Raw genomic sequence first — 27,152 nt, 5'->3', positions numbered from 1 at the left:
CATTAAATCATTAGTAACAAGAACACACAGATTCTGCTCCTCTGAAGAATCTCTAAACCAAGAATTGGAAATAATCAAAAATACAGCCATACTAAATGGATGCAATCTTAAAACAACTCAAAAAATCATCAGTCACTTCCCCACACATCAACCTAGACAAGAACAAGCCCATAAGATTCCCATACCTTATGTCAAAGGCATCTCCGAATGTCTTTCAAAAATTATGAAGAAATACAAAATTGCTACTGCCTACAAGCCTATCAACCAGATCTATAACTTGTTACCTTCTCCTAAAGACAAACTCTCACCTCTGATGCTACCTGCCATGTACGAGGTTCCATGCTCCTGTAAATTGTCTTACCATGGACAGACAGGTAAATCTGTTCATAAACGCATTTCGGAACATCAAGATCGTATATCCATCTTATCAAACCACAGAAATCTGACGTTGCTCAACACGGAGTTGAAAACCCAAACCATAGAATCCATTGGGAAAATATATAAACATGAACGTTTATATAAAGAATGTGCTGAAGCCCTACTTCACAGACCAAATCTAAACTGTAATGATGTTCTTGCTATTCCTAAAGTATGGGAAATTGTCATAAAAAATTGTGTAAAATAATTTTTTTATATATGTTATCTTATTTTAATATAATTTTTTTCTCTCCTGTTATATTTTAATTTAATTTTATAACACGCTACTGCACACATATTGGGATTCCATTGTAATCATGCTCCTTAACTGTATGTTATTCCTAGTATTGTTTGAATTAACTGTACTGATGATGTCCTAAGATACTTAGGATGAAATATTTACTTATTAAAACTTATTACTGTGGTTATTATGTGTGTTTGTTTAGTCATGAATTCTCCACAGGTTTTATTGTATAATACAATCATCTTCATCCCACATCTGGGAAGAACACTAGATAAGATTAAAGAAGAAGGTGGAGGCATTTCAATAAATGGCATTAGTAATAAATTTAGTTTAATCCTTTATCCCAGTGTGTGCAAACAAAGTTTACATAAAGGTTTATGGAACACATTACTTACATAACTCGGGGTGTAACTGTGTACTTTGTTTGCACACAATTGGATAAAGGATTAAACTAAATTTATTATAGTCTGACCAAGTGAAAAATAAACCTTCAAATGGCATTAGAATAAACTACCCCTCTGCTTTGCATGTGACATCATCCTGACTGAAGAAGATGCAGCAAGGCTGGAATGGACACTGCAAACACTATATGCAGAAGGAAAAAGATATGGAATAAATGTCAATTTTGAAAAAAATAAAACAATGATATTCAGACAACAGGAGTTACTGAACAAAGTTACCATAGAAGGATTTCAACTGGAAAATGTGGAACACATATCTTGGATGTCACATGATGCATGACTTGGACCTAAGAAAAGAGGTAAAAATTAGAATAGTCAGAGCAACAACTATCTTTAAAGCTATGGACAAAATATGGAAGAGCCAAGTTATAAAGATACCCACTGTATTGTGGAAACCTGTATCTTTAGCAGCATGCTCTATGGATGTGAGACTGATACTCCTGAGAGAATATGAAAGTAGGATATTAGCATTTGAGAGGAAGTGCTATAGAAAGATCTTGAGAATAAGCTGGATCCAGAAAGTGAACAATGAGGAAATATTTAGCCGAATATAACCAAAAGGAAACCTGATCCAGAAAATAATCAAAAGGAAACTACGTCTGTTCAGCCACATATGCAGAATGAGCATTGAGAGGAAATTAAAAATGCTGCTGTTTGGGATGATTGAAGGAAAGAACAAAAGAAGAAGACCAAACAGTTAATGGGGCAATGACATTGTCAAATGGTGCAGAAACTCTATACACAAACTGAGTCATCTTGCACAAAATAGAATTAAATGGAATAATCATATCAAGATGGCATCGGACACCTATGGGAGTTGGACCCATGGTTGTTATTGATTGGTTGAATAACAATGGGAAGGAGGAAATAAGATTGACAGTTCAAGATTGTTTGTTTTGGGGCTTAATGGGGAAAGGACAGCTATCATCATAACAAAAATCATAAATGAAACATTTCTTAGAAGTGTACTGTTTAATAAATAAGTAAGACAACATAAAATCAGTGTAGATAACCAGATGTAAAAGATGCATATAAAACAGATGGTTGACAGAAGGGGATATAACAACAGGAATAGAAGTCGCTGGGTATAGCATTTTTCGTCAGGATAGGAGGGGAAAGCGTGGTGGTGGGGTACTGCTTATGATAAGTGATGACCTATGTCCTCTAAGAGTGAAGAATTTGGAAGGAAGTGAGACAAATGATTTTGAGAGTGTATGGTGTGAGGTAGAGGTAGGCAAGACAGGATATTTAGTGGGGTGTTGCTACAGACCCAGGAGCACAGAGGATGGGGACCAGGAGATGTATAGACAGCTAAGTTTGGCAAGTGCAAGAAGAATGATTGTTATGGGAGATTTTAACTACAGTAGTATAAACTAGGGAGAAGAAGATGCATGTAGCAATAAGGGAATGGAATTTCTAGAATTCTTGAGGGACACATGTCTTAGGCAACATGTAATAGAGGGAACTAGAGGTTCAAGAGTTTTAGATTTGGTTATAGCATCAGAAGAGTTGATAATAACTGAGATGACATCTCTCCCACCAGTTGGAGAGAGTGACTATATGGATTTGACTTGGAAAATGAATAGACATGCAGGAGTATCAAAGAGACGGGAACGTATGTGGAATTATAATGCAGGTGATTATAATAGTCTTAGACGTCAACTTCAGGAAGTTTCATGGAGGGAGGAATTGGAAGGCCGAGATATCACTAGTGCGTGGGAAATTGTGAAAGAATATTTGTTATCAGCAATGGTAAGTTGTATACCACGAGTGAAGAAGAGGACGCAATTTGGAGTAAAGTGGATGACAAACAGTATTAAACAGGAATTGCATGCGAAAAAGAGGCTATGGAAAAGATATAAGGAGACAGGTGAAGAGATGCATGAGGAATATAAGACACAGGTCAGAAGAGTGACTAGTGTGGTAAGGAAAGCGAAACTGGAATATGAGAGGGGATTGGCCCTAAGATCCAAAGAAAATCCTAGGGAATTTTTTAGCTATGTGGCCAGTAGGAGGAGGAGAAATGACTGTGGAAGAATGATATTGTGGGATAAAAATGGGAATAGAGTGACTGATGCAGAGGACATAGTGGAATTGTTCAATGAACACTTTATTGGAGTATTTCATCCTGGAGGAGTCAGTTTTAATGCTAGAGGGATAGGACTGGTTCGAGATCTGGAGGTACAGGAGAAGAGTGTGTTTCAGATACGGAGTACTCTGGATGTCAGTAAAGCTGTGGGACTGGATGGTATTTCACCACGAGTTTTGAGAGAATGTGCTAGGGAATTGACAGTGCCTTTAACGTGGCTTTTCAATGAAAGTCTGGCTTTGGCAAAGGTGCCCAGGGAATGGAAGGAAGGTAAGATAGTGCCAGGTGGTAACAGACTGGAAGTGTCTAATTATAGGCCAGTCTGTGTGTCATCAGTAGTTGTTAAGATCTTGGAGAAAGTAGTGAGAGACCGTATACAGCATTGGGCAGATGAGGGTAATGTTATCTGTGAGAATCAACATGGATTTGTGAAAGGGTGCTCTTGTTTTAGCAATATGCTAGCCTTTTATAATAAAGTTACAAGAACATTAGATGAGGGAAAGGCATATACTGCAATTTTCTTAGACTCGGCGAAGGCATTTGACAGGGTGCCACATGATAAGTTGATATTTAAGTTGCAGCACATGGGTCTGGATGTCAGATTGGTCAACTGGATTCAGGATTGGCTGTCTGATAGGTATCAGAGAGTTGTGTATGGTGGAGCAGTTTCCAGGAGGCAGAGGGTTATAAGTGTGGTCCCACATGGCTCAGTACTAGGACCTATATTGTTTAACCTTTATATCAATGACATAGCCAGTGGATTGCAGGGGGATATTCAGTTGTTTGCGGATAATGTGAAGCTGGGAAGGATTATTAGTAATAGTGCAGATGTGGTAGCCCTGCAAGAGGATTTAAATAAGCTAGATAGATGGGCAAATGAATGGGGATCGATTTAATGCAGCAAAATGTAAGGTCTTGAGGTTTGGGAAACATCGATGGGATGCTGCATACTCTATGGGAGGAGTTATACTGGAGGAGGTAGGGGAGACAACAGATCTGGGGTTGATGATTGATAGAAACCTGAAGTTTAGGGGACATATTGCAAAGGTGGTGAAGGTAACACAGAGGATTGCTGCTATTATGAGAAGGACACTGACCTGCAGAGATAAGAGGGTTATCATTCTGTTGTATAAGTCTCTGATCAGACCACACTTGGACTATTGTTCTCAGATTTGGTCCCCAGGATTTGAAGGGGATAAATTAACTGTGGAAAGGATACAAAGACGGATGACAAAGATGGTTTCAGGACTGTACAAGGATAGTTATGAGGATCGGCTGAGAGAATGTGGACTGCAGAGTTTGGTGGATAGAAGAAGGAGAGGTGATATGATTGAGACTTTTAAACTGTTGAGAGGTGGTTACAGGGTTGACACTGGGGAGTTCTTTCGCTTGGTTGAACAGCGGGAAGGAGTGATGACAAGAGGCCATCCCTGGAAGTTACGAAAGGAAACTGTGAGCAAGAGGGTAAGGAGTGGTTTCTTTGTGTGGAGGGTGGTTGAGCCGTGGAATGCATTGCCTGATGGAGTTATGGGAGCGAGAACGGTCAGTGAGTTTAAAGAGTGGTATGATAGACTTTGTGTTTCTCAGGGGGGGGGACCTCCCCTCAATGAGTCTTGACAGACTTTATGTCTTAGGAAGGACCTCCCTCGAGAGTCTTTTGACTCCTTGGAGGCCTGAATAATAATAATAATAATAATAAAAAGTATTAAAATTCATAAAACATACATAAATCTGAGGTGTTTTTAAAACATATTTAGAATAACAAACTAAAACGTATATATTTTATATAAGCTAGTAATGATTACTACTCTGCAAAAACTTAAAAAAAAACAGTTTGACAATTGATTAGTCTGATTAAATCTTCCTAAGTGTGTAAGGCTTAGACAGATTATAAAAGTGGCTAAAATAATGCTTGTCCTCTTTGTCGAAATGAGGGAAATCGATTAAAATATGAGTAATAGATAGTCCAGAGTCACAAAACTCATACACAGGTATTTCATCCGCCCTCAGAAGGAATGGGTGAGATGACTATGGCATATGCATAGCCAAGCAAGAACAACTTCCTCTGTTAGCACCCTGCACGTGCTATACTGCTATAATTCAATTTCAGAATTAAATTATGGCAGCCTATTAAATTAAATTAGGGTTCATATTATACACCCCGTGTATAATATGAACACTACTTTTTCGAACCCAAAATTAGGAAATCAATATTTTAAATATAAAACAGAACACATCTGATATTTTTCCGGTTTCACTTACTCATTGTGCATAAGACGATCCCCAATTTTTGGTCTAAAAATTTTAGAAAAAAGTATCGTCTTATACACTGAAAAATACAGCAATTTGGTGGAACTTATTATTACTCTCTATGTTCCAAGATAGCTGCCACTAGTTTAGGAGTGTTTTTTTTTGATAATCTTTGTACGGTATGGGCAGATGGTCGATGTTTTAGAAACGAGCTGAGCTCGATGCAGTATCTGCAGCTTCATTTCCTTTAATCCAAACATGACTTAGAAGCCAACAGAAGCATACATCAAAGCTTCCATAACTGAAAGAGAATATGTTGAATTTGAGAGAACACCAGATGTTGATGTAGCCGTAGACTTCTTATTGCCTGTAGAGAACTTTGTGAGTCTGAATATATGATGCACATTTGGTAGCAGTCAAATCTGATGTATTTTAGGGCAAGCTCTATCGCACAGAGCTCTGCTGTAAAGTTTTTATGCTCTAGTGGAATTTGCAGATATAATGTTGTCTGGAAACACTACAAAAAGATCCCACTAGGTCTTCTAATTTTGAACATCTGTGTAGACAGGCACAAAATCAGAGTATTCAGTTCTATAAGCTTTAAAGATCTGCTGATAGATAACAGCAGGGGTAGAAAATTTCAGTAGTCTGCTGAAAGCAAAGCTGCATGCTGGCATGTATGATTGCCATGGTGGTAATAAGTTTGGTGACATCTGAGCTATGTTGGCTACCACTATTTTCAGAGCTTGTAGGAGAGCTTTTATCTGCAAACCAAAGGGTTTTATGACAGTCTGTTGAGTGGTGTAAAGATTCTCCCATTGTGGCCGAAAGATAGTTGGATATGTGGGATGCTCAGGCAGGAATTTTATTTTAGTTACATATAGCAGAGTAGCTGTTGTGTCAAAGCAATGACAGTGGTTCATTTTCCTCACTGTACAGACTAGGAATAGGTAATTGTGAAATGAAGAATACTCTCACTGGCAGAAGCATACACTTGGGACCTGTAGTCAAGTTTTGATCTTATTAATGTCCTATACAAATGAAGCAAAGAACATCTGTCAGCATCCCAGCAGGTGGAAGATAAGGTGAGTAGAATGTTCACTGCTTTACAGCACTTGTCTTGTAAGTGATGTATGTGAGGGAGGAAACTGAGTTTACTGTCATATATCATATATATGAATAGAAATATATACACATTAACACAAGAATAATGTTTAATTTGCCAAATATTTCGGTCTGAATATTACAGACCATCTTCAGTGGCTACATAGGAACAGTTTTTAAAAAAAACAAAGTGGAATACAAACAATTGATCATTCATACATAGAATGAGCCACGTGATATCAAATCATTAAGTATTAGAAGAGTAAACATTTTAAAACATAATTAAAGATATTAATTCAGAAATTCATATAATGATCCTAAATAACATTAGACTGATTAAAAAAAAAATTTAATGTGTTATCCTGATTAAACTTTCCCAAATTTTTGATATAGATATACAGTCATTACGATTCAAGTTAGGACGTTGAAGTAAAGCCTTTCTTTAAATAAACGTTCAAATTTGTAGTCACATCTGTGTAGGAGGAGAGTCTTGGATCAAAGGATGTTGTGGTTTGTTCTAATCCATGCTGAGCTAATCCAGATTTTTCAGGTTTGTTTTGTTGCATTGATGACTGATGCTCTTGAATTCTTTTTTCTATGGAACGTCCAGTTTGTCCAAAGTAAGAAAGATTACAATTACAAGGAACTTGATACACACCAGGTAGAGACAAGGTTGAGCATTTATCTTTAGATGAAGGAAAATGGTTGGATAATTTGTTAATAGGTGTATAAGTGTTTTTCAGAACCAATTTCGAGAATTCTAAAGAAATATGATCTAAAAGCCACTTATACACCTATTAACAAATTATCCAACCATTTTCCTTCATCTAAAGATAAACGCTCAACCTTGTGTCTATCTGGTGTGTTTCCTTGTAAATTGTAATCTTTCTTACTTTGGACAAACTGGACGTTCCATAGAAAAAAGAATTCAAGAGCATCAGTCATCAATTCAACACAACAAACCTGAGAAATCTGGATTAGCTCAGCATGGATTAGAAACAAACCACAATATCCTTTGATCCAAGACTCTCCTCCTATACAGATGTTACTACAAATCTGAATGTTTATTTAAAAAAAGTGTAGAGGCCTTACTTCAACGTCCTAACTTGAATCGTAATGACTGCATATCTATATCAAAAATTTGGGAAAGTTTAATCAGGATAACACATTAATTTTTTATTTTTATTTTTATCAGTCTAATGTTATTTAAGATCATTATATCAATTTCTGAATTAACATCTTTAATTATGTTTTAAAATGTTTACTCTTCTAATATCTAATACTTAACGATATGACATCACGCGGCTCGTTCTATGTATGAATGATCAATTGTTCGTATTTTAAAAACTATTCCTATGTAGCCACTGAAGATGGTCTGTAATATTTAGACTGAAATATTTGGCAAATTAAACATTATTCTTGTGTTAACGTGCATATATTTCTAATCATTATGTCACAAGTATCGTTAAAAAATCAAAAAAACCATATATATGATATGAAAGTAAACTTGAGACTGATATATATCATATATCAGTCCCAAGATCTTAGTTTCCAATGCAAATGAGATTAGTAATTGTTCTAGTATGAGTTCTGGGTCAGGATGAAGACCATGTCTGTGGCAAAAGCACACACAAACTGTCTTCTGCTGTGAAAATCTGAAACTACAGTGGTATCTCGCTAATCCGAACCCTCCAGTAATCTGAACTGCGGTTTGAAAGAAAAGTTTTATTTATTACGTATTATTATTTTGTGTACTATTATTTTTATTTAATAATTATTATTAACTATTATTTATTTTATTATTATTACAGTACAGCATTTTTTTTTTCGTACAGTCGATCATATGGTTATACTGGAGGCTTATTTTGATTTGTGTTTTCACGTTTGCTTTTTTATTCTGTACAGTATCTACTGTATTGTCGGCATGAATCACAAATATACACAAAAAGAGGAAATTCAAAGTGTGCATAATTTGATTAAAAATATAAATCCAGATGTTGAAATTTCACAAACAGATGTTACGGAATGGATTATAGGTAGAACCGAAAGTGAATTCAAAATCAAATCAGATGCTGAAATTATAAATATGACGCTACAGAATGAATTAGAAGTTGATGAAGAACTTGAAGAAAAAAAAGTAAAACATGAAGAGGCAGCTGACAATTTTACTATGTGTATAGAATGTGCTAAGAAGAATGATATGCCATTCCATAAAATTTTGTTGCTAATGCAGCTCCAAGAAGAAGCATTCGAAAAAAGTTTAGCTTCCAAGAAGCAAAAGAAAATCAGTGACTTTTTTACAAAGAAATAAAGACCTTTTTTGTGCGTTATTTTGTGAAACTTTTTTCGTGTTGTGTACAAGAGAGTAATATTTTTTTTACACAAATTAAGTTACACACTGAACTATGCAATTTTATTAAATCAGAATCCTCAACAATATAGCTACATACAAATTAAATTTTTTACTAAAATAAACTTGTGTACTGTATTAATTTTTTTGTTTTACATTACAGTACAGTAGCTTTTTTCTATCAGTTAATTTATTTACAGAATTAAATTGATATACCATTAGAATCTGATTATGTTTGTCTTAAATGCTAGTTATTCTTGTCTCTTGTGGCGAAATTCGCTAATCCGAACAAGCACGGTTTTTATTTGTTCGGATTAGCAAGATACCACAATATTTGCAAGTGCCACTTTGAGAGCTGATCACTGGCTTTACTACAGCTTCTTTCTATGATCCTCATATTGCAGGAGTGACATAAGATGGTAAAGTCATCCTCATATAGGGCATTACTTACTATTGGAGGTAGTTGTTCTGTTTTTGAGTTGACCCTGATTACAAAAAGTGTGACATTTAAAACAGAACTTGTTGGACTCCTTTTCTTGGTTATATGTGTGGGGGAGGGCATTTTCTACTCAGAGTTGGAAGATTCAGTTAGATAAAAAGTTTTTGATAAGAACAGGGAGATTCCCTCCAAAACCAAAATTATATGTCTTTCAGCATTCCAAATCTCCAAACAGTGTCATATGCTTTTCCCATATTGAAGAAAATCAATAATAAATGCTCACATTTTAGGAAAGAATCTCAAATGGATGCCTCCAACCAGACAAGATTATCAGTGATAGAATGGTATTTTCAGAAGCCAGATTGTGTTTTGAAAAAAAAAAAAAAAAAAAAAAGCTGTTTCTCTCCAGAACCCATAAAAGTTGAGAGTTAATTATCATTTTTACCAGAATCTTTCACGAGCGGCTGATCAGAGCAATTGATGATTGTTATTTGGGAAATATGGATTATGGGAATATTAATAATTCTGGAACCCTGACTTACGAAAGGCAATTATGATTGCCTTTTGACAGGTATCTCAAAATATGCAGTGGCCATTGAGACGTAATAATTATTTTGTTGTATTTTAGAACATTATTCTGTAAGTGTACATGATACTTCATTGTGTAGATGGTGACCTATCTCTCGACAAAAATTTTGTTCTACCTAATATGTTCACAACTATAATAATAATAATAATAATAATAATAATAATAATAATAATAATAAGTGTTATAATTATTATGTACATGTCTTTTATTAAACACATACAGATTCCATGCTATGAGGCATCTAGGACAATATATTTTTGCCAGTGAACCATCAGTATTGATTATTATTCATCCATTTAGGATATGTGTATCACTTTGTATTTAACTAAAAACTGCAAAATTCAGATATGAAGGATAAAAAAATACTGGCAAACATGTCCTGATATTAATCACTCCTAAATTCCTATATTTCATGAACACAGTGTTTTTTAGTAACACATGCAAGGTAACTAAAAATATATATATATGTTTTTAATAATGAATTATTTTCCATATTAGTTTTTGTTGATTAAATATAGCTGTGGTTAAATTTTGTACTTTATATGGGCATATTGTTGCTTTTATAGTTTATACTAGTTTTGCTTTCATTTATGAATAACTAACTGTTCTAACATCCTTTGTTTATATTTTTTTCAACTTATATGTTTTTTTTTATAACTAATTTTTTAGGGAACAGCGATTTCAGTAAATTGTGAGTTTTCAGTGAATTATCAGTTTTCGATTAATTGCCTTTTGATAAAATTATTTTTTGATGAATTGTGTTTTACAGGAACTGCCTTTTTGATGAATTGTTTTTTTGATTAACTTCAATGAATTGTTTTTGATAAACTGCCTATTGTTTAATTGTTCATTGATAAATTGTCTTAAAATAAACTGTTTTTGGTGAATTTTCTGCATCAGGGAATAAAGAGAATGAATTTCTTGAGTTCTTAAGGGAGAACAATCTTAGGCAGCATGTAACGGAGAGTACATGAGGGCTAGGATCTGGTTAGATCATGGAAGGATGAAATTGTGAATGGAGTGTCTAATCTTCCTCCGGTTGGAGAGAGAGAGAGAGTGATGATGAAGCGATCACATGGTTACGGCCAGTCACATAAGAACTTCCATAAAGAAGGGATATATGTGGAACTACAAGGCTAGTGATTATGGAAAGATTAGGAGACAACTGGGAGCTATAGCATAGAAAGAGGAGTTGAGTGGAAGGATATAGACACTGTTTGGCCATTCATCAATGGCCACACAGTGTCCATTGATATTTAACAGCAGCAGTGTTTGGGTATATATCCCAAAAGGTGAAAAGACTAAACATGGTAAGAGTATAATGGATGAATGAAGAGATTAAGTGTGAAATATGGAAGAAGAAGACACTATGGAGACAATACAAGATGAATGTTGGTAATGATCAGTTGCATTAAGAGTACAAAAATAGGCCAGAAAAATGACTCAGTTGGTAAAGGCAGCAAAAGTGCAGTATTAGAAGAATAAGTTTGCCAGGCAAGCTAAGAAAATCCTAGGGAGTTCTTTCAGTGTGTGACAAGTAGAAAGAAAATTGACTATGGTGAGGATGATGCTAGTTAATGACATTGGCAGATTATTAACAGTGCAGAGGATATAGTGGAATTGTTCAATTATCAGTTTATTTCATCCTTGTGAAGGAACATCAGGAGAAGCTGGAGTGCAGAATGCATAGCAGAGGAGGGACTCATGATGAATGAGCAGGAAGTATATGAGAAATTAAGTAAACTTGATATTAATAAGGCAATGAGATTTGACAGTATATTGCCACATCTTGAGGGAATGCTCTATGGAATTAAAGACTTCTTTGGCACAACTATTTAACACGAATCTTGCAACAGGGTGAGTCTCAAAGGAAAGGACGGGAAAATTATTCCACTTCACAGAAGGGGAGAGGGATATAAGACTAAGGCTACAAATTATAGGTCAATCTGTGTGTCTGGGATACTTGTTAAGATATCAGAGATGTTAGTGAGGACTAAAATTCAGAAGCGAGTTGATAATAGCAGTATCCTTTATGATAGTCAACTTGGGTTTGTTAAGGGAGGTCATGTTTCAACAATCTGCTTATATATTACAATAAGCTGACAAAACTCACTTGATAAAGGAAATGCATATACAGTGGTGTACTTGGTTTTTCAAAGGTCTTTGATAGACTGCAACACGACAAGCTAGTAGCTGAATTGAAACAGATGGGATAAGATAAGATAACAAATTAATAAGTTGGATAGCTGATTGTCCATCAGACAGGTATCAGCAGGTTGTATATGGAAGAGTATCTCAAAAGAAGAAGATCATTAGAGGAGTGCCATAGCGATTTGCTTTGGGACCATTATTGTTTAACTCATATATTAATGACATTAGGATTAGCTTAACTGGAGATGTGCTGCTATTCGCTGATGATGCAAAGTTGCAAAGGCTATGAACAGTAGAGCAGACATTGGGCCTTGCAGGAAGATATGAATAGACAATATGAGTGGGCTATTGATTGGAGCTATCAGTTTAATGTTGCAAAGTGTTACAAGGTCTTGAAATTTGGTAGACTAGGTTGGGATGCAGAGTATACAACTACAACAATATATGTTATGGAGTAAATGGGTTTATTAACAAAAAAAATATGTTTACACATGATGATATGTACATCCATAACTATTGATAGAATCTTGGTCAAATAAAGCATTAATGGCAGTAGATTATGTGTGCGAAATGGGCATCTTGTCTTTCAAGACAGGTTTCATATTGCATGTGAAGGTTCTCTTTACACATGATGATATGTACATCCATAACTATTGATAGAATCTTGGTCAAATAAAGCATTAATGGCAGTAGATTATGTGTGCGAAATGGGCATCTTGTCTTTCAAGACAGGTTTCATATTGCATGTGAAGGTTCTCTGTCATCTTGGATAAAAATGGTTGGGACATCTGCTAAACATATCATGTAATTTTATCCCTTAGTTCATCAAGGTTTGAAGGTGGGTGATGGTGGAATACCCATTCCTTCAACATACCCCAAACGAAGGTATCAAATGATGTGAGATCAGGAGAACGTGAAGGATACGGGAATTTTGTGAACCTCGAAATGAGCCGCCTGTGGAAGTGTTCTGATAAATAGGTTCTAGAACTACGTGATGTGTGACAAGTTGTTCCATCCTGTTTGAATACCTGCATGAGATGGAATGTTTTTGGAATGACGCATCCTATGCAGATCGTGGGTGAACGGAACCAACACATTCTCGATGTAGCGTTCACTATTCAAGATCATGGTTACACCACCCTCTTCACTGAAGTAGGGCCCAATTATGGCATGGCCAGAAATCGCACACCATGCAGTGAGTTTCTCACTGTGAAGAGGTTTCTCTTGAACATATTCAGGTTTTGAGAAACAAACCAAGAAACCTGTATGTTCATCTGTTTACATGATAGCTTAGATGGAAATGCGCTTCATCCAAGAACCAGACATTATGGAGGAAGGATGGAACTTCATAGACATTGGCCAGCACGTGTGCACAGTATTCCCATTGTGCAGAGTAATCCGTTGCTGTTAAACACTTACCCACCTGAATGATGTACAAAAAGGCACTCAGCTCCTTAAGATTTCTGTGTAGTGACTGTCTCGGTATCCCAAGGTTTACCGTTATTCAGCATTGACTGCTTTACAGAGATTGTAACACTTGCTCCAGCACACGCCCATGATTCTCATTTGTGTTAACAGTTCGTGGTCTCCCCGAATGCCCTTTGTATTGCAGCAGAATGCTCCCGATATGTCGAAAACTCTCAATTAAGGTAATGATGGCACTATTGCTTGGGGCATGCTTATTGAAATGGCGAACAAACTTCTCATAAACATATCATAGGCTTGGACCATTTTGCTCTACCAACTTCGTAGGAATGAAAATAATGCTCAACGATAAACGCCATTTCTTCCAACATCAACACCACTACTACAGCTAAATGTAATGCCATAGACTCTACATGTGCTCTTCTATTAATGTGCATAATTGTTCTATCATATGAAAAATCTCAGTGTTAATGCAATCATAACCCTTCAACAGCTTAAATGTCTCGATCATATCCTCCCCCCTTCCCCCATTTGCCTTCTATTCACCAAACTCTGCACTCCACATGCCCTCAGACTAATGACATCTGAAATGATGTACAACTGACATAAATTTTGTTATCCATCTCTGCACCCTCTCTAAGGTTACTTCATCCCCTTCAAATCTCAGCTCAGACCAGATCTGAGCACAAAAATCCATATGTATTCTGATCAAATGCTTTATACCTAGGACCAGCACACTTTTATCTCTCATGGTCAATGTTCTCCTCAACATTGCTACATTTCTCTGAGATGTTTTCACAACCTTTACAATATGTCTTTGGAACTTTAAATATCTATCTATAATCACCCTGCAAGATCCCTTGCTTCTTCCACTTCTTCCAGTCACTAAATGAGTGTGAAGCATCCCATCTGGATCCCAAATTTTATAACCTTACGTTTAGTTACATTAAATTGACATCCTCGTTCATTTGACCACCACTGCAGCTTATTCAAATTCTCTTAAAGAACTAAAACATCAGCATTATTAGTAATAACCATCCCAAACTTCACATCATCTGAAAGCAACTGAACATCTCCCTGTAATCTTGTGACAGTATCACTATCACTGACATAAAGATTGAACAGTGGTCAAAGGACTGAACCCTGTGGAATAGAATCTGTCATTTGTATCATTATACCACCCACTGTTTTATGTGGAATGGCAGTGCATTCTGTCTGTATTGACATATGGCTGTGAACCATGAACATTTTAATGCAAGGAAACTTAAAAACTAAGAGCAACACAGTTTAGTATGGAAAGATGTATGCTTGATATCACAAGACTGGATTGCAAAAGGAAAACTTGGATAAGAACTCAAACCAAAGTCTGACATTATAGAAAGAGTGAAACATCTGAAGTGGGAATTGGCTGGGCATATTGCTTGAAAACAGACCAACAATGTATGCAATAGAAATACTAGATTGGATTCTGTGGAAGGAGAAATTACCAGAACCCTGGAAAAATAATCATGTTGGATTAATGAAATCATCAGATTTGCAGGGGTGACATTGTAAAAAAAAATTATTGTTATTTTTACACCCTAGTAATAAACTGCTTGTAATTGGGAGGATCTTATCACACTTCACACTGATTACAAAATATTATAATTATTATTATTATGGGTATCTCCATGGAATCAGTAGACTCATCGCAGGAAACCCAAACCATCAAAGCAATATCTCTCATATCTCTTCTTGAATTCATTTACAGATGAAGAACTCACAACTGAGTCAGACAATGCATTCTACTCATTTACCACCCCTCCAGGTGAAAAACCTCATTCTCACACCCTTGTTAACCACACTTTTCCTTAATTTCCAGGGATGATCTCTTGTTCTTCCATCACTATCACACAGCTGAAACATTTCCCCTGCATCAATCTTATAAAAATCTTTAGTAATTTAAATGTTTTTATCATATCCCCCTCTAATCCACCTATCAACCAAGCTCTGCAATCCATAAGCTCTCAATCTATCAATGTAGGGAGCATTTTTTACATCACTCACCAACTTAGTCATTCTCCTCTGAACCCTCTCCACAACCTCCTCATCTCCAAGAAATCCAGGTGACCAGACCTGAGCACAGTAATCCAAATGTGGAAGTATCAATGCTTAATAAAGGGGAATAATAACCTCTTTATCTCTGAATGTCAGTGTGTTCCTCAAGAACCAAGTAATCCTATGTGCAATCTTGGACACCTTAGTAATGTGTCCTCTGAACTTCATCTCCCTAGCTACCAACACCCCTAAGTCCCTAGCCTCATCAATCTCTTGGAGTACCTTTCCATCAATGTAGTACACAGCTGGTAATCTTTTAATCCCAAAATGTATAACTTTACACTTTTCCACATTGAACTGATATTCACTACTTTTTGCCCATTTTGCCAGCTTATTTAAATCATCCTGCAAATTCTCAACATCAGCTTGATTTTTTTATTGCGCTACCCAACTTTGCATCATCAGCAAACAACTGAATATCTCCCTTTAAGCCATTTCCTATATCATTTATGTACAAATTAAACAACAATGGCCCAAGCACAACTGAGGCATTCCACTGGTTACCTGCCTCATCCTGGACTCTGCTCCTCTACACCACCTTCTGGTATCTCTCTCTCTGAGCCATTCTCCTACCCATATCACCAGTTTAGTATCCATCCCCATCTGCTCCAATTGCACAACAGTATTCCATATGGTATCCTGTCAAAAGCCTTAGCAAAATCCAGAAATACCACTGTGTAGCCATTTCCTTTGTCCAACTCAGATGTCATTCTATTATAAAAAGTTAATAATCCAGGTGACTAGACTTGAGCACAGTAATCCAAATGTGGAAGTATCAACGCCTTATAAAGGGGAATAATAACCTCTTTATCTCTGGATGCTAGTATGTTCCTCAATAACCAAGTAATCCTATGTGCAATCGTGGACACCTTAGCAATGTGTCCCCTGAACTTCATCTCCCACCAACACCACCAAGTCCCTGTTTTCTGAGCTTGTGTTGTGGTAGCAGACTTAGTACCTTCTAACCAAAAAAAACTGTCTTAAAAAAAAAAAAAAAAACCAAATCCCAGACAGTTTGTTTGATATATTATTATTATTATTATTCAGGCTTCCATCGAGGGGGAGGGTCCCCCCCCCCCCCCAAGAAACACAAAGTCTATCATACCATTCCTTAAACTCATTGACAGTTCTCGCTCTCACCACTCCATCAGGCAATGCATTCCATGGTTCAACCACCCTCCATGCAAAGAAACCACTCCTAACCCTCTTGCTCACAGATTCCTTTCGTAACTTCCAGGGATGGCCTCTTGTCATCACCTCCTTCCTGCTGTTCAACCAAGCAAATATCTGCAAAATAAAAAGAATGATTATGGGAGGGTAATGCTAATGGATGAAATTTTTCCTGTAACTGCTATAGAGAATATATTCAAATAAGTGTATATTCTCTTTATAAGTGTAGCATCATGAGAAGCTTGAATGGTGAAGGAGTGACTGATAGTGAGTGAACAAGAGCTATCGGAAATTAAGCAATAAGGCAGGAAGTCTCAATGATATCAATAGAGTTCTGTCACAGAGTGAGTTCCAAAGGAATGGAAAGCAGACAAAATTGTTATACTTCACAAAAGAAGTAATAAGAGTAAAGCTCAGAATTAACCCAACTTGTGTGTCAGTCAGGAATTGTGGTGAAAATAATGGAAAGTTGGCAAGGGCTAGGATCCAGAAATAGGTTGATAACAGCAGCATTCTCTGTGATGGTCAGCATGAGTTTATTAAAGTGATGCATTTTAGAAATCTGTTTATATATATTACAAGTTAACAAATGCATTGGACAGAGGAGTGCATATAAAGTAGAATATTTGTATTTTGTAAAGAGTTCCTTGATATATTTCTATATGGCAATTTGGTAACCCAACTGGAATGGATCAGGTTAGATAATAGATTAATGAGTCTGAACAAATAGGTAGCAGCAAGTCTATGGAGAAGTAGTATCTAAGAAGAGGAGAATCACTAGTGATATTCCACAGAGGCCTGTTTTTGAAACATCACTGTTATTTGTGCTAATGAATATGATTAATTGAACATGATTATGCACCATTTCTCATGAATAATCTTAAGATGTAGTTCGATGAGCTCTGTAGTTGAAGTGAACACCTCTCACAATAGGTATTTTGACCCCATGATTCCACCAATGTTAATTATAATACCCATGAGATCCAAGCTAAGACATCCTCCAACATACCACCATAATATCCATTTTCATTTTCTGAAGATAAATATATTATCTGAGTACAAATATTAACTATATATATATATATATATATATATATATACACACACACACACACACACACATACTGCTCAACATTATACTATGTTTCATTTTAGTCTAACACTTTCTCTTTCTAGAAAGAAAAGTCTAGAATATTAATTGATGTGTCTTTTGACTCTAGGATATCTGATGTTAATAAGAACCAAATATTACTAAACCAAATTACAAAAAAATTGGTAATTAGGTAATGTATGTTATCTGCATATTTTTAATAATACTTAGTTCCCATGTCACTAAAAACATATCCAAAGGTGGTACTTTACAGTAACTTAAAAATACATTTTCAGTGATTATTATTATTCAAATATTAAACGGAAAAAATTTGGAGACAATGCTGCTCTTCTCTGAAAAATATTACTTACAGTGTTAACAGATTGCTATGCCCAGATGCTGCAAACAGTGCTGCTCTTCAGCGAATTGTTTAAACAAAATTACAGTGGTATAAAGAAAAAAATATATAACTGATACATAAATATATGTATACCAGAAATCAAGTTAAAGACATCAAATGCATAAAAAAATATGTATTTCTCTCTAGTTTTGAAATTTAATTATACTTAGAAATAAATACATAAACAACAAAATCATACAAAATTCTTTAGTTGTTAGGAGAAAATTATAATCAGTGGAAGTTAGTGAAAGATGTAAGCAACTGCACTGCCAACATTAATCCCTATATTATTATTATTTTAAATCAGCAGCATTGATTCCACATTTTCCTTCCCACATTTCTCTTTTAATACAGAAATACCTGAATGATTATCTTCTAAGACATCATCAGATGGCATAAGTTCTGTTGACTGCAATTTGGCTGTTACTTCAACAGACACAGAAGATATATCTTCAGAATGTAACACAATGGTGTGTTCTTTTAGCGGCAATGGCAGAGTAACTTCAGTTTCCGACAAGGTGTGTTCTATGCAAATATTTGTACAACTTAATTTTTCATCATTCCTTATCCTTCTCTGTAATATATCTATATGAGTTAAATGATCTTTGTGAACGTGTGTTCCAAAATCATCACTTTCTCGACTCCCAACCTCTACTTCTAGAGATGACTGTGGATGAAACTCATGTGTGACAACTGCTGAACCACCTGGAAATTCATTGCATGAATCAGTTTCTTTTGTTGTGTGATCTGCATCTTCAGAGATTGGCTCTTTTCGAGTCGGACTAGTAACTGTGTCAACTGATGACTTATGTGGACTAGTTGTTAAGCATTCCATTTTTTCACAAACAGGTTTTATTAAGTTTTCCTCCTTTATCTTACTTAAGTTTGTGATACCATCTGTACAAGATTTGTTAGAAATAGGAAAATTTGTATCTTCTTCATTTTCTTTTGATTCTTCTAATTCTACTTGAACATCAGCATCTTCTTCAGCTGAAGGTGATATATCCTCCTCTATATCAGGAGCTTCATCTTCTGTTCGAACCTCAGCTAGTTCAATTTCGCTCCGTGAAACATAATCAAGTAACTGCATCATTATATCAGTATCACATTTTTCAACTCTTGCTTCATCATCAAATGATTCTACAGTGGGCGAACTTCTTTTCTGGGGCTCGTCTTCTAGAGTTGGAACTCTTTCTTCAAAGATAATTCCATTTTCTAGACCTTCCATATTGAGCTCTCTCATACTATCTTCTTTCAATATTTCACCACTCTGATCTACCCATTCTTCAGTTCTTTTATCTAGTTTTTCTAAATTGGGTGGTAAAGAAACATCTTCTGAGAAAGAAATGGGATGTGTCATTGATTTCAGAAAATCCTCTAATTTTGCATCAGTTCCAGTTCCTCCTTCTTCGAGGAATCTATCTGTAGTGGCTTCCACTTTTATCTGCTTTGGTATTTTTCCAATCAGGTGCTCAGGAGAAACAGAAAACACTTCTTTTGAATATTCTTTGAACTGTGTCACTTCAACTGATTCTACTTTCTCCTTTCCCACTCTGTCTTGTTGTGCTACATAAGCTCTTTGAAATACTAACATAGCATCTGTTTCTTGTTCTTCTGGATATATCACTTTTCCATCAACAGAATCATCAGGAAGCTGGGAAGATTCTTCTATTGCATTGGCAGAATGTGGTGCAATGTGGTGCAAAATGTGACTACTGCTTGGTAGATTTTCTTCTAAAACATCTAATGATTCTTCTCTCTTCTTTTTATCTGCTTCTCCAATTGAAAGTAATTTAGATGCTTGCTTTGTCTCCTGATTTTCTTCACTTGAAGAAATCACTTCTTCAGTCAAAGGCAATGTAATATCCTCTGTACTATATTCAGTTCTATCTTCAAAAGTTACTTCTCTAAGAAAAACACATTCTTTTCCTTGAGCTTCATGACCGTTGAGATCGACTGGCACATCTGTAATCCTTTCAGATAGTTGAAGAAGTGGCACAATTTCTATGTGATTTACCTCCTTAGTTATTCTTTCATGAGTATGTTTGTCGTGTGGGAAACCATCATGTACTTTATGTAGTCTGTTGCCTGCTGTCACCTTTGTATCTACTGCCTCTCCATCTGACATTTGCTGAGTTTCAATAATTTGAGAAGCTGTGAAAGTTTCTTCATTTTCTATGTTCGATATTACTTTTTCTTGACAAGAAAGTGAAATTTCTACATCTTTCTTTTGTGGAATGATTTCTCCTTCTGGTATATTGCTAACTGCCTTTGCTATATCTTTCTTTCCAAAAATTTCACCATCATTATCATCTTCTTCTATAGCAAATACATCAGTTGTTTTTTTCATGTCTGTAATTATAATTTTTTCTGTTCCTTCATCAGTTTCTCTGAAAAGTTTCTCTTTCTTATTTATGTTTTCACTTTCTTTTACAATCTGATTAAACTCAGAATCACTTTTATCATGAGATGGCTTTTCATTATCATCTTTTTGAACTGTTGATTGATCCTCTATCTTGGATATATCTAGTACAGTCTCAACAGTACGGTCTAGTGTTTCATAAAATTCTTTTACAGTTTCTGTAGTTAAAGTAGTTTTTGAGTGAACAAGTTCTTCTTTTTTGGTTTCTAAGTCATCTTTAATTACTGTGCAGCCTTTAAAAAAATCTCCTGATTCAAATTCATCAAGCAAAGTGGCAGATGATTTGTGTATTATATCAACATTCTTTGGGATATTTTTAGATAACTCTGCAACAACTTCCTCTGTTATAGAAAGTTCAGCATTTGCTGAACCTGGCTCCTGAGAAAATTCAGATAAGACAAAAGAACCCAGTCCTGTTTTATCAATTTCTACTCTTTTGACAGAAAAAGCTTCTGCTGTTAATACTTCATTGTCTTTAGTGGAAATCTGTATTTCGGTGGTATCAAGGAGTGGTCCAGGGCTATCTGTTTCGTCCACAAAGCGATGCAATAACAAAATGTTTTGCTCGCTTTCCATATCTTTCTGCTGCACACAAGCATCGTGATCTAAGATTGATTTCTGTCCAAGACTGTTTTTTAAAAGGCCTATTTCAGTGTCATCAGTTTTTTGAGTCTCAAGTATTTGTTTAGAATCAAATGCTAACATTTCAGATTTAATTTCTTTTGAGTCTATTTTTGACATTTGTAAAGTAGAAGAAGCAGCTTGCATTTCGACTATTTTCCATTCTGCATTTTCATTATCTTCCAATGAAGTATATGCAATGTGTTTGTCATCTGTGTCATCCACTTTATGAACTGGGGAGTCCTGAACAGTATCTGGAAGGCATTCTTGCTCAAATGTTTGCATTTCTTTTACCATGGAAACTTTAGTGATTTCAGAATCTAAATTTTGTGCCATAATTTCATTTAGGAAACTAGTGTCTGATTTTTCAGTAATTCTGTGGTCTTCACTTTTGAAAATTATAACATCAACCAATGTATCACTCTTTTCATGCATTAACACATCAGCATCCTTGGTATCTTCATAAACTTTGATGCCATCTGGAGTAATGGTATTTGATTCTTCAATTTCTTTATTCACTTCAAACTTTAATTCTGAAAGTTCTGTTATTTCAAAATCTTGTGGTAATTTAATATTATTTTCACTTGTATAATTTTCAATGATTTCTGCTACTTTTTCATGTTTTTCTGAAAAATCATCCACTTGCAGACTACTCTTTTGCAACATTTCAGAAATTTTCCTTTCATCTAGATCAGCATTTTCAGAAATTTTATGCAATGTAGGAGTTCCTTTTATCTCCTCCAGGATATCAGATTTCTCTATATATTCTTTTCTTAAATCATGTGTATCTGGTTTTCTTATCTTCTCTGGTTCTTTGGCATTTTCTACATTGAAAATGAAATCCTCCTCTGCAGAATCCTGTGAAACAGTTTCTGAAGACTTTCTAAGCTCTTCTGGAATTTTAGAAATATAAGAACTTATTTTAATTAGGCTTACTACATCTGATTTTTCATCACATTCTTCTGCAAATTGTGCAGTTTCTCTTTCATATTCTACAACCATTTCTTTTTCATGTCTTTTTGTAGTTTCAATGCTTTCCATTGAAGCAAAAATTACTTCTTGTTCTGTTTTTTTCTGTTTACTTTCAACAATTGTGTTAGAACTATAAACAAATTCTTCAACAACATCAGAATCTGTTTTGCATTTTTCTGCTTCTTCGAAAGTTATATTCACATTACTGCATGTTAGTGATTCAGTTAAAGAAGTTTCATCCAGAACAGCCTTCTCTTCAGCATCTTTGTTCATATCTAGACTATCACTGCTTTCAGGTATAGAAGAAATGGAATCTTTTCTTTTCAGAACTATTGGGTCTTTTAATGTACTGCTTTCAGGATATTTATTTAAATCTTGAGTTAATTTTGGATCTTCCTTTGCAGATTTGCCAACTTCAGAACCAGCAAGGAAAATAAAATCTTTTCCTTTGGAAACTACACTGTCTCTTGATGCATCACTTTCAGGATATACTTTTGAACCGTCACTTAATTCTTCATCTTTCTCTCTGAATTTTAGGTCATCAGAAGTAGAAGACAGAATGAAACCTTTTCTTTCAGAAATTTCTGACTCTTTGAGTGAATCTCCACCTGAAGATTTTTTTGAACCATCAGTTAATTCTTCACCTGTTTCATTAAGTTTGATATCTACAGAAACAGACTCATCTGACTGTGTAACTTGGGGTAGTTGCAATTCATCTAATTCTAGGTGCTCTTCAACTTGTTCTGTAACTTTAATGGACTGAGGTGAAATAGAAAGTGCTTCATAAACTTCCACCATTTCTGTCAGTTCAGGAACACTGATTTCTGATGCTTGGGTGAGTCCTGCTATTACACTGTCAATTGCTGTTTTTTCAGTAGTACCTGTACTTTCCCTATTATCTTCTCTAACACTTTTAGAAATATATGGTTCTAATAAACTATAAACTTCATTTAAATCAGATGATTCTACTTGCCCACCTTCATCAGTAGTCACATATGATTTTTCTTCTCTTGAAATAATGTTAGGAGCATTAATAATGTCCTGTACTTCTAATGTTTGATCTTCAGAAGATTCACTGCTAACAATTCCTTTTTTAGTTGTTTCTTCCCTTGTAGAATCAATATTTTCTCCCGCAAACACATTTCTAGATTTTAATCTGAGCTCTTCATTTTCTGTAATAGTACTTGTTGAAAGAATTTTGCATTCTTCAAGTATTTTGCTACTTTCAGGGAAAGTAGAAATTGCTTCTTTTATGCTAGCATGCTTTTCAGTAGGTGGTTCTACTGTTTCTAAACTTTCAGTCTCGGATATTTTTGTCGAGTCTTTGTCATATTTAAGAGAACTTGAAATATCGTGTTTGGCTTCTTTTAAGAAAGCAAAAGCAGTATGATCAGAATGATAATGTAATTGAACTGTTTCTTCAGTTCCTTTTTCTTCTGTATCTGTATTTCTCATTTCCTTGATTTCATCATCTGTAACAATATCCCATTTATCATCATCATATGTATGATCTTTCAATGAATCCATCTGTTCAGTCATTGCAATTTTAACTGTTTCATCTTTGCTATTACCTATCATTGCAATCTGTTCACTACATATCTCATAATCTTCATCTCCTTGAATCTGAATATTTTTAAGAGTGCTAATACTACTACTACCCTCATCCCCATCAGGCAATAAAGAAATACTGATCAAATCTGTATTATCTGGTATATCTGTTAGGTAATGTGGAGCTTCCAGTTCATCACTTTCTATTTGTGATAAGTTTTCCTTTAATAAGCTCAGCTTCTCTGTTGTTGGTAGGTAATCAGAAATAATTTCTTTGGGAGGTTTATGTTCAGATTTAAATATCTCTTTCTGTACATCTAGCTTTTCTGTAATCCCTTGATCCATTATCTCATGTTCAGACTGTACCTTATATTGAGCTTCATCAGGTGTTTCCCATATTTCAGTTTTCATTTGTTTTATTTCAAACATATCACTATCAGAAACTTTCTGGCCTAATGGTTCAGTCCCTTTTTCAAAAAATTTTAGCCTGTCTGCAAAGCTCAATGGTTCTTCTAAAACTTTTCCTTGTTCAGTTGTCATGTCATCATGAAACTGTTTTGGAGGGGGTGGAACCTTGGAGGGAGAAGAAAAGGTTACAGTAGATGATGATGAAGAGAGTGAAAGCCGTTGAAAGAAATCTCGTTTTTCAGCAAAACTTAGTTCTGGAGATTCAGGTGACTCTTGGTTTTCAGGAGCATTTCCGCTATCTTCAATACTCTCTCCTTCTTTGCTACCTGGTGTTAAAACAAGGTGTGTTGTAGAGAGCAAACACCTCTGTGAATAAATTTTGTTCTCAAGAAGTATACTTTTGTACGTTAAGCATACATGCAAGTAATAGTTAAATTATAATAATGGGGGGGAAAGGCAGCCAATGCAGCAGCATATAAGGGCCATTCACAAGCACACAAACAGAAATGTAGCTTGGCAGAATATAAATTTGTTAATATACAAAAATTGTTTTTAAAAGCAATTTGTATACTCTGCTAGTTTATAGTGTATGAGTGTCATGCAGATGTCATAATTTGCAACATTTTTGATAAAAATATTTATTAATAGGTTTTTCTTTAGCCTATTCTAATATTGCAACTGAAGTCAACTTTTATGCATGCAATTAGGCAACTTGCAAGGAGTTAGTATATCTTATTACTAATATGAACATACTTACCGGTCAAGGGGTGTTCAGTGTCATGTTCTGCTGTTTTTAAATCTGCTAAATGAAAAACAGAATTCTTGGCTTGCTTCATAATAATACTTGGCACAAATGTACACAATGATAATGTAATTGAGCAGTTTCTTTAGTTTCTTTCTTTTTTGTACCTGTGTTACTCCTATGTGTCAGTAATTTAATTATAAGTAACTTAAAAACTATGAAACAAAGTTCTGTCTATTAGTATTAATGTTAATATTTTTATTTTAAAAAATAAAATTGCTGAAAGTAGTAAATTGTCAGCATCCTTTCTTTTAATGTTACACAGTAATAGCATTCATTTTGGTAAATTATGGAGACTACACACAGAGACAAGCTACATTACATTCAAACAGTATGCCAAAGTGAAAATTATTTGAACAACTGTTAGTCTATTGGCTTGACCTCTTCTTCTTCTTCATCTTCTTCAGCTAGTTGAACTTCTAAGGTTCTTTGCCACATGTACCAACTTCTTCCATCCCTTTCTGTCTTGAGCTCTTTCATTCCAGTTCTGGAATCCCACCTCAGTTAAGTCTTTTTGGATATTATATTCCCGACATATCTGCAGTCTACCTCTGGGTTGCTTTCCATCAGGCTTCATCTTGAATGCTTGTTTAGCCATTCTCTCCAAATGTCCAAGCTATCTCAATCTGCTTGCTTGAATCTCATCAACTAGAAGTGGAGGACTTTAGAGTTCATAGTTATTAGTTATGTATTCTTCTCCACAGACTTTTCTGAGGATTTTATTTTCAAAGATCTGCAATGCTTTTGCATTTTGGTCTGTTATGCTCCATATAAAACACTAAGTCTAATGATTGTTTTGTATATTTCTGTTTTAACTATGCTTGATAGAATTTTGGAAGATAAATGATGTAGTGAATGATAAGATCTATTAGAGACATGGCTTGACCTCTAGTGAGAAAAAAAAAAAATACATGAAAGCTATATCCTATAACTTTTATAACATTGTTGGAGAACAATTCATATTATTTTTTAATATGGCAATAGTGATGACTTAATTAATAATTTAACATAAGTGTTTTTTTATATTAAGACTAAAATCCTAGTGTATTATAGTTATAATTATCATTTATAATTACTATTAGAACAAAAAGTTATGTGAGCAGAATACGTGCCATCCATATTCTTGAGATTTTTAGACCATCATTATTGTTAAGATGGGTCTTTGATCAGAATTTCACAAGCCTCCTTAAATTTGCACTCATACCATGTTCTGGTGTGATATAATGAACCAGTCCCCTCAAGAGCTCACTTTAGTGAATATGCGAGTGGCAAAACTGAGGTACCAGATGCTAGGCCATGCCTCACTTCATGTAATATATATCTCTTATATTACTTGTAGATTGGTCTCAACTCGTCTTTCTTTGCTTTCTTCCCATTGCTATTAGAGTATTTGATCACTTGGGGTGAATCTTTCTTATTTTACTATGTTTTTTTGCCTCGTACAATGGGAATCTGCCTTCTCTCCCAGGTATTTGTCTAACCTAGTAAGCTGAATCCAATCTGCCTGGTCAATGTGAGAATATTGACCAACTTTCCTTCCCCTTTTCCCTCCTGTAAAAAATGGAGCTGATAAGAATTCAGGCCATAGCAGCCATGCCAAAATGGGCATGTTATTTCAAATGTGCTATCTATTTCTCAGACTAATGATAGAATTGACTCAAACCAAATGGGAGGTCCTTTTTGGATAGTACATCTGTGAAGAAAACCGCGATGAGGAAATTGAACATCCTTACCTACTTAGTTACCTATCTACCTACTTATAGTGTCAGAACTGCAAAAGGAGAAGAAAAAGAAGAGCTATGTAAAGCACTGGTGAAAACAAATTGGGATATTACTGGATTTTCTGAACCAAGAACAGAAAAAAAATTACTGAACCAAGCAATTATATTTTACATACTACTGGGAGGAATCGTGGTCAAAGAGTTGGAATTACAATCCATAAAAGTTGAACATTCTTGAAATTACCAGTCTTCCAGAGAATTACAACTCTTAGATTGAAGATCAATAAGTGGCATGATTTAAGTATAATACAAATATATGCACCAGGCATTCAGATGAAAAAAATTAACAATTTCTGAGGATCTCTCTCTCTCCAACACTCTC

At 35.1% G+C, this 27,152-nt stretch overlaps 1 protein-coding gene across 10 annotated transcripts in view; it reads right to left on the bottom strand.

The window, feature by feature from the left end:
* Positions 1-27,152, bottom strand: part of LOC150104251 (uncharacterized) — a 1,804,220-nt gene that overhangs the window by 153,883 nt on the left and 1,623,185 nt on the right. For 7 of the 10 annotated variants that reach the window (XM_090396244.1, XM_090396248.1, XM_090396250.1 and 4 more), the window contains one exon: positions 25,005-25,049. In XM_090396244.1, coding sequence (XP_090252370.1) covers positions 25,005-25,049 — 45 coding nt within the window. Of the gene's footprint in view, positions 1-25,004; positions 25,050-25,811; positions 25,938-27,152 lie in introns of those variants that run through there. The other 3 variants (XM_090396245.1, XM_090396249.1, XM_090396251.1) reach the window with 2 other exon arrangements.

The sequence above is a fragment of the Typopeltis vanoorti genome, chromosome 8 (genome assembly GCF_054136105.1).
Source record: "Typopeltis vanoorti isolate ZY-2024b chromosome 8, IOZ_Tvanoo_1.0, whole genome shotgun sequence".
In the NCBI taxonomy this organism is placed as follows: domain Eukaryota; kingdom Metazoa; phylum Arthropoda; class Arachnida; order Uropygi; family Thelyphonidae; genus Typopeltis; species Typopeltis vanoorti.
This window is presented reverse-complemented; position numbering and strand designations above follow the sequence as displayed.